Below are 9,276 nucleotides of genomic sequence, written 5' to 3' on the forward strand. Positions count from 1 at the left end.
ACCTGAAGCTTGCTTAAGTGACCCAAATATTATTTCATTGGCTTTATCGTCATGGAGGTCAGTAGCTGATGCCTATTGTAAGATTTGTACACTTCTAGGCAAAATAACCATCTCTGTTGCAGCTCTAATACTCAGAAGTTTTTTACCTGATTGCTTTTATGTTAACGGAGCTCCTTAGTAAAGGAATAAATAGCTAGGTAACAACCAGTGGCACTTTCCTGCAATATAGAGCACCTTATGGTTCCCTCTTGACTGCAGCCTCCTGAGTTGTGGGCTGCATTTCATTCACAGTCCCTATGACTGGAGCTTTAGGGGGTTTTTTAATGACTAAGCTCACTTGGGAAATGTTAGATTAAAAAGCACATATACTGCTAAAATCAGTACTACACTTATTACCTGCATTTTCATATTTTTAAAAAGAGCTTTTAAAAAATCTGCAGGTTTAAAAAGGGAATTAAGCCTACATTTAATTGTCTGTTGTTTGATTGTTAAACTTGCACATATTCTCTTTCAATTTCTAGTGATCACCATGTATAATTTAGTATGCCTTGATCCCGAGTCAGTAACATAGATTTACTAACCACTGCATTATACAACTAGTACTATATTTAATTAGGGAATTCTGTCAGTTTGATGGGACAGTGCTTTATATAAGCAGCACAGCACATTAAACTATTGAAATCCTCTTTGAGAACTCACCTAGAAATATTTCATCTTATGTTACAAAATTTATGACTGCAATAAGTGACTAGCAAGAGTCATTAAAATGCTGTAGATTTCAAAACTGTGAATAGACTCACACTGCAAGGCATGAAATATTTGTTCTGGAAGTTCTGAAACATAAACATACACTTTCTCTAAAATCATGATAACATTTTTCTTCCAATTTTTAAATTGTTAGCTGTTACAACTATAAAAGATCTATTAATCTCTAAGAGAGGAAATAGGAGAGGGCAAGAATACAGGTCAATGTCTGATGAAGGGAAGATTTTGCGCTGAATGAGAAAGAAAACATATTCTTCATACAAGCTACACAGATAAATTCAAAATTTTCCAAAGCAGGATTATTTAAAAAAAAACCAAAAAAAACAAAAAATTGGTCCAGAGATGAGAACTTATACTTAATTGTTTACCTTATCACACATAGGTAATAAAGTTGTCAGACAGTGAACGCTGTGATCTTGACCTAGCAAAGTTTAATCATGTATATCTGCCTGGACTGTAAGTTAAAAGTCTGTATAGTCAGTGTCATTTATTTTAATGAGACATTTATGGGTTTAAAATCAAGGTAAACCTGGTAATAGGATTGTTAAGGTCAATGAAGTTATCTTTGATTCAGGCAAAGTATGTGCTTAATGAGTTGGCTGAATCAGATCTGAAATTTGGTGTGAAATTGAACCCGTATACACCTAAATAAAAAGCATGTTTTGTCAGTGTCTTTTGAGGGATTACATACATTTTAAAATTATATTTTTGAGATTATTTTATTTTGGGGACATAAGAAAACTTGCCCCTGTAGAAAAAGAAGGAATAAGAAACTAGAGGTAAACAACATTGTTCAACACAGACTTCCCCAATTAGAAATGGTTGTTATAATGTAATAGATTTTTCTTTATAGGGAAGGTCCAATTTTAACAGTAATTTTTATATTTTCTTACTTTTTTTTTCCTTTCAGCAAGAAAAATTCTGTTGTCATACTGCAGCTATGTTTTCAGTTTAATAAGAACATTTTAGTATTTCTTTTTTTAATCATTTCTTAAAGTCATTGTTACTGTAGTTACATGAGAATGTGAGTCTTTGGGTTTTTAAACCTGTTATTCATGCCCTGCTGTGAGAGGGAAAATCTTGGAAGAATTAATTTTAAGTCCAAAAAAAAAAAAAAAGAGGCACAACCTTTGTTTTTGGGGGGCTATACTGTGGACGTAAATAGTGTTTCCTCCTGTGCAGTAATGTGCTGCAACTGCTGCCCCTGTCTCCTGCTGCCATGCTTGAGCAAGGGCAGAGGAAAGGGATGGGCCCAGCAGAAACAATGAAGAAAAAGGAAAAAGAAAGAAGGACTAAGAACTAGGCAAGGTGCAAGACTTAGGAGTCTATAAACTGAGGTGGTGCTTTAAACATTGTGCTTCCTTCTCTCACGACTGTAAGGGAAACCATCAATTTAACAGATATGATGATAGCTAGTATGGAGTGAGTAACTGTGCCGTATGCTTAAGCACATCCAAGGCAGAACACATATTTCCTGGAAGCTTAAGCAGATTAAGCGTGAGATATCAGAGCTATTAAAAATATCAACGTACAAGCCGACAGCTGGGTAACAGCTCTATAGCCAAACTGGCAGAGCTGGCTCAAGGCTTCACAGAAAATGTGGAAAGATACAAAGGCAGACTTCATATCCTGACAAAAAGCAAGGGAAAATCCAGTACTTTTGATAATTTTTACCAAGGTAAATTGATTTCTTTAAAAAAATTATTCCTTTTAAGTAAGGTTGGACCCCAGAAGGAAAACTAGTGCAGCACTGTGGATTCTGAAATATATATGTCGCTTTGGATATCTGCACCCACATTATTACTACAGATGTTATAAAATTACCAATGTTATCCTTTCTCTTGCATGAAATGCCCCATACAAACTAAACCTATGTAATAAGTATCCTACCAGGGATATGCTCAAGTTCCCCAGGATATGCCAAGCATTAATATGAATATTTTTTTGTTTTCCAGTAGTTTAAGATGAAAACTCTTTCAGTAAAAATACTGAGCTTTTCCTGCAACTTAAGTGTTCACTGGACATAATAAAATAGATTCAGTTTCAAACTTCCATTTAAAAGTATAGTATTTTAATTTAAACACAGTTTTTATCTCAGTTATACTGCTACGTTCAAAGTCAAGTAATGCTTTTTAAGAATGACAAAATTTCTGCTTTTCTTCATAGGGTTTAATGTGTTTGTAATTAGGATATACATATGAATGATATAAAATTCTTTATTAAAATTGTGTTATTTACTTATATTTATAAAGTCAGTATATTTTTTTGGTTAATAAAACAGCAAGGAGTGCAAGACATCTTCTGAAACAGTTAGGAATGTATTGATAAAAATATCATAGTTAATAGTTACAAGTTGCAATGTAATTCAGAATTCTTATGTTCCACAATAGGACTAATAAACAGACCTTACCAAAATCATAGGAATGACCAGTGGAACGGGTTATATGGGCAGACCACCAGAAACAGCCCACTACCACAACCAACTGTATGTGTTCCTCCAAGCTGATGACCACCAAATAGCTTCAAGGTCAGTTCACATTTATAACCAAATGCCTTTCCAAATAAAGAAAAAAAAGCCTATGCACATGGCATAGGATGAAAGCTGGGTAAGGTAACAAGACTCCATCAAGGGAAGAACCATAACTCAGATACAAAGGTGAAATCAAGCTGTAGTGAAGCTTAGTAGAGTGTGCCTGGGAAGCAAGTAATAGAGGACGAAAGCTTTTTGAGTTACATCCTGGTTGTACCTTACTTTTAAATTTGCATTTCTTGGTCTGATTTTGCCCTAACACTTTTTAGAATAGAAACTGCAAGAAAACACCAAAGGCAGTAGCCTTTCATTTCAATATAACCAAATATCTACTTATATACCAGGAAGGACTTTATATTTTGTGTATTCTTGAAGCTGCTTGTATTTTCAAAGCTTTGAATGTTTTGATTTGTGAAAGTTTTTCAAGATTGCAAAGTTTGTGATGCTCTTAAAGGATCAAATGCTGACTATTGTCACATGGTTCTGAAAGGAAGATACTGGAAGAAAAATGGGTTTGGATCAGGAAAAACTTTACATTGCAATAAATTCTTTCACTTCATTTTTGTCTTTTTTCATAAATTAATAGATACTTTTAAATTTAAAGTAGGTTTAGAATGAATAATTTAATAACATCAGGATTTTTTCCTCTGTTTTCCTATGAAATAAAGTTCTGAGAAACCTAACTCACTCCATAAAACATTTCCTTCTTAAGAGATTTACTTTTTATAAAAACAAGCATATGGATTTATAGCAAAAAATCCATTTGCCTCAATATCCTGTCTTGAACAGTGATTGGAATGCTTAGGGAGTTATACATGCGAGATGGACAATGCAAAAAAGGGTAATATTTCCCCAGGTACATCATCTCAGTTTACAGCAATTAGGTAATAACTTCCTGAGCTGGAGAATGCATCTGAACCATCATTCTCTGCCACGACTGATACAACTACCATTCAAGAGGTTGTCCAGTCCATTTCTATTTAGTCATGTTTTTAGCATATGGAAATTGGTGCTATGGGAACAAAAATAATTTGTGACCTCTTACATCTTTCTACTAACAGGAGAAAGATTACACATGCAAAACAATTCTTCCAGCTCATGCACTATTTCATGAAGTCATGAATAAACAGAAATATATAAAAATGAGGGAGTCTGTGACAATGGAGGGTAAAAGGGGATGACAGAAATTCAGGCATATCAAATTAAAAGAAAAAAAAAAGGCAGAGTAAACCAGAATTTGAAGGTAGTAACTAGCAAATAAAATAAAAGCTAATACTAAATCCTTTAAACACATCAAGAGGAGAAACCCACACACTTTCAGCAGGGACAGCTGATGATCAGGATATAATGTTACATAAATTTTCTGTCTCAACATTCACTATGGAAATGAGAGAAATTCACTCTCCATAACCTCCTTCTTGGAGTGAGCTCAGCAAAGGGCCTGTCTGAAAACGAAGTGTTGTAGGAGAGTCTGTGGAACAAACTAACGAAATGAACACTAAAAACATGCCTAGGCCTGGATCATGTGCCCCCAAGAGCTCTAAGAGTTCTCAAGGATGAAACAGCTAAGTTAATAACAGCCCTATCTAACTTCTGGCTTAAGATTCCCATGGTGACTGTGGACTGGAGTGTAGCAAATGTATCAGACATTTTTTAAAAGGTCCAGTGAGACCAAGAAACCTCTATGCCTGACTTTTACTGGCAAAATTACTACAAGTGCAAATCAAGTGTAAAATTAGTGGATACCTTGAAAAATATGGTCTGCCTGGGAAAAGCTAGCTTGGCTTCCGTAAGGTCAATATTTACCATTTTGTTGATCGATATTAATACATAAAAAAAACTACAGTTCTCTCTTTTTTTTTTTTTTTTATCCTAAAAAAAATACTGGAAAAAATAAACATAAGCAAAATAAATTGACTTTTATTTTTGGCATCTAAGAATTAGAAAATAATTCTATGTTCCCTTATAAAATATATTATATGTTCTTATATATTTGTCAATTTTAATGGAAAGTCTTTTTTCAAAGTGCTTAGAAAAGTGAAGTTTCCAGTTGTAGGAAAATAAAGAGGTCGGATTCTTTTCTTTCACAGGATATAATCTCATGAAGTTCAACAAGGAAAACTGTCCTGCACCTGGGGAGGAACAGCCCCATGCACCAGTATATGCTGGGGGCCACAAGCAGAAAAGGACTTGGAGGTCCTGGTGGACAACAGGTTGAACATGAACCAGCAACATGCCCTTTCTTAAAAAAATATTGCTGGTATCTTCGGCTGCATTAGACAAAGTGTGACCTGCAGGTCGAAGGAGGTGAGCCTACCCCTCTAATCAGTACTGGTAACTCTGTTTCACACATTCGTATCTAGCATATTGGTCCCAGGCTTCACAAACACTGTGGGCTTTCTCTCAACTTTAGTATATCAAATGTAGACGCTCTCTTTGGCCTAATCCAAAAGGAGATCATTAATACAGTCGTTTTGATCAACGATAGACTAACCTCATTCCACTTATCTAATTCTGAAAAAGGGAGATCAGATAGATTACATAGACAACTTCTGGGACAATTTAGTGTTGCTAGAGAAAGCAGACAGGATTTTTAAAACCAAGATTTTAAAATCTTGTTATGGTGATAATTTTATGTCATTCTGAAGATTCACATTGCCAAAAGCCCAGGGAATTCTGCATTTTATTTAGCTCTGTTAATTATCATAGTACTTAATATCTCAAAGTGACCATACTCTCTTGCTGTCATTGTCATCCTGGAACATGTGGGAGGTTTCTCCCTTACCTCTGTTTCTCATAAAACATAAGCTGCTAAAATAACTTTCTTCAGTCCCGTTCTCCTTCACCAGCATAACTTCATTTAACTGAAATTTCCTGTAGTGGTTGTTAAACTTTAAGAAACTTCATAAAATAACCCTGTGGTCTCCAAAAGGCAGATGGAAGGATCCTACAGGTTTGGTTTCATGTCTCAGGGAGTTGACTATATCCAGGGTTAGAGTCAGCTTGATTCTCTTCTCCTCTAAGCCACGTTGACCTCGGGCAAGGTTGGACTTCAGAGTGGTCATTTGTAGAACAGGAATAATAATACTGCCTCCCCAAGTGTAGTGAATTTTAATTAAGCCTGATGAAACTGTTTGGGAAATGTTAAGTAATGTTCTGTGAAGTACAAATACACAAGAAAAAGTATACAAAGGAAGAAAGAACTGTAAGATGTGTGATTAGTGGCACAGCATCCTAAAGGTGTTCTCATAATCAGATAATTCTCATGCAAACTAACACAATTCTAAAGGGTTTTTCACAAATTATGAATCTACATAAGCAACAGCTGTTGAAACTATGTCTGCAACCTTGTAATTAATAAAATCATCTCAATTAATAAAAGTTTTAAACTTCTTCACTCTATGCCTGATAAATGGTGAGCAATTAATCACAAGTGAAAACTCCAGCCTGAATAGTAGAACCATAAAATGCAAAATCAGTAAGCGTGAGGAACTACCAAAAAGTTGCAGATTTAAAACCACCAGCTACATTAGAATTGTGAATGCAAAACCCCAGGTTTTTAAATTCAAGAGTCTAATTTAGTTAGAGGGTAAGGTGAACCAGATAATAATTTTTGATTGTTAGAAGACAAATTACAGTAATGGGATTCAATAATAGTTATGCTGAAAGCAAGGAAAAAGCATTTAGAAATGACTCTCCAAAGTTGCATTTATATGATTCACTACTGTGTTTGCGTAAGGATATAAGTCAACTTAGTTTTGTTGCATTATTGTTCTACTCCAAAGTGGGTTTACATAAGGATCTTCTGCTGCAGGTGACTTCAGTGACTTTGCCTAAGGAAAACAGAAGCAGAAAAATTGGCTAATTTCGCTCACTAAATAGAAACAATTATACAGCAGCCATAGCACAAACTTTGCAGTATCAAGTTTTAGAACATCATCATATCTGCATCAGACTTTACAGAACACTAACATGTGAAGAAGAGTGACAGGTTCAGTGCAAGAGGACATAGAATCACAGAATTGTATAATGGTTTGGGTTGGAAGTGACATTTAAAGGTCATCTAGTCCAATCCCCCTGCAACAAGCAGGGCCATCATCCTCGTGGTAAAAAATTTCTTCCTTATATATGTCTAAATTTACCCTCTTTCAGTTTAAAACCATTTCCCTTGTCTTATCACTACACACTCTACTAAAAAAATTGTCTCCATCTTTCTTACAGGCCCCCTTCAAGTACTGAAAGGCTGCAATGAGATCTGCCCTGAGCCTTCTCTTCTCCAGGCTAAACAACTCCAACTCGCTCAGCCTTTCTTCACAGGAGAGGTGTTCCATCCCTCTGATCATTTTTGTGGCCCACTACAACAGGTCTGTATCTTTCCTGTGCTGAGGGCTCCAGAGCTGGATACAGTACTCCAGGTGGGGGTCTCACCAGGGCAGAGAAGAGGGGGAGAATCCCCTCCCTCACCATGCTGGCCCTGCTTCATTTGATGCAGCCCAGGATACAGTTGGTCTTCTGGGCTGCCAGTGCTCATTGATGGCTCAGCTCCAGCTTTTCATACATTACTACCCTCAAGTCCTTCTCCTCAGGGCTGCTCTCAATCCCGTCATCCCCCAGCCTGTATTGATACAAGGGGTTGCCCCAGCCCAGGTGCAGGATGTGAGCAGGTATAAAGAGGGATATTCTGTTGTGGTGAACTACAATGATTTGTCTGCAGATAAGTCTGTTGCAGATAGTTAGACAGATAGATTTACGAATTTTCAATACTGTTCATCTGAAATAACTTACATTTGCATACACATGCATAGAAACATTAAAATAAATAAATATTATATTAAACATTATGAAAATAAATGTTGTTTCTAGCTCCAGTGGTTCAGACAATGGAGCATTTATAATTCTTTTTTTTTGAGCAGTTTTTCCTTCCTAGATTGAAGTTTAATATTGAATTATCTAATTGGATAACACTGCACAGCACATTAGGTTATTATCTACTTTGACATCTTTATTATCTTTTTTCCTTGAGGAATAATTTAGATTTTACAGTTAACTTACCACTTTTCATTGAGGAAAAAGAAAATCTATCTTTCTCGGGTTACTGCTACTCACTATACTTATGTCATTTTTTTATTAAATGAGTCTGTTCTCTATTCTAAACACAGAATAACGCTGGAAGAGCTGTACAATGGATTAAGCAGGATTAGCCTGGTGACACAAGTACCAAGTATACAAATAATTACTCAGTCACTTCTGCATTTGTGAATTTTGTACTTGTCTTTTAGTTTTGTCAGAAGGCAGCCGCTATGCTGCAGATCGGCGCCGCTATCGACGTGGCTATTTTTGCAGACGCCGTGGACCTCCTCGAAGTGGTGGTGAGGGAGAAATCAAGGATGGGGTCACAGAAGGAAGACAACTTAATCAACAAGTCCATAGGAATCCTACCTATCGTCCCCGCTATCACAGAGGGCCCCCACTTCCATGTCCTGCCCCAGTGACTGGAGAGGCTGAAAACAAAGAGAACCACCATGAGGCCAATGTTATGAGTCAGCAGCCACTTTGCCGTGGGTATATAGGCGCCCATACAACTACCGGCACAGACCTCATCCACCCAATGCTCCAGCTCTTAATGGGAAGGAGACAAAGGTGAGTGAAACACCTGCTGAAAATCCTGCTCCAGTGACTGAGCAGAGTGGTTTTGAGAAATGTCCAGCTCCCCAGGCACCTTAACCATCCCTCAGGTGTCCTAAAATACAACTCAAAAGTAACACCAAAGAAACACTCAAGCAATAAATTGTCAACAATTGTCAACAACAGCGATGACGAAAGTAAGGATTTGAAACTTCAGAACTTAAAAGTAAAACCTTGACTAATAAAGCATGTTTGTCTGTTTTTTTCCCCAAGTGGGACCACAGCTGACTCCTTCCACACTCATTTATGATACCAGGAGATAATTCAGCTGTTCAATAGCAAATGTAGTTTCATAC

At 36.5% G+C, this 9,276-nt stretch overlaps 1 protein-coding gene across 1 annotated transcript; it reads left to right on the forward strand.

The window, feature by feature from the left end:
- Positions 1-8,574: 8,574 nt before the first annotated feature.
- Positions 8,575-9,019, forward strand: LOC104525002 (Y-box-binding protein 3-like; the record flags this gene model as incomplete). Its single annotated transcript, XM_029084969.1, is given in 2 exon segments — positions 8,575-8,858; positions 8,861-9,019. Coding segments are annotated over 2 exon segments (443 nt in total), but the record flags the coding sequence as incomplete, so codon positions are not given.
- Positions 9,020-9,276: the final 257 nt, after the last annotated feature.

This window comes from Antrostomus carolinensis, unplaced genomic scaffold (genome assembly GCF_000700745.2).
Source record: "Antrostomus carolinensis isolate BGI_N321 unplaced genomic scaffold, ASM70074v2 scaffold10555, whole genome shotgun sequence".
In the NCBI taxonomy this organism is placed as follows: domain Eukaryota; kingdom Metazoa; phylum Chordata; class Aves; order Caprimulgiformes; family Caprimulgidae; genus Antrostomus; species Antrostomus carolinensis.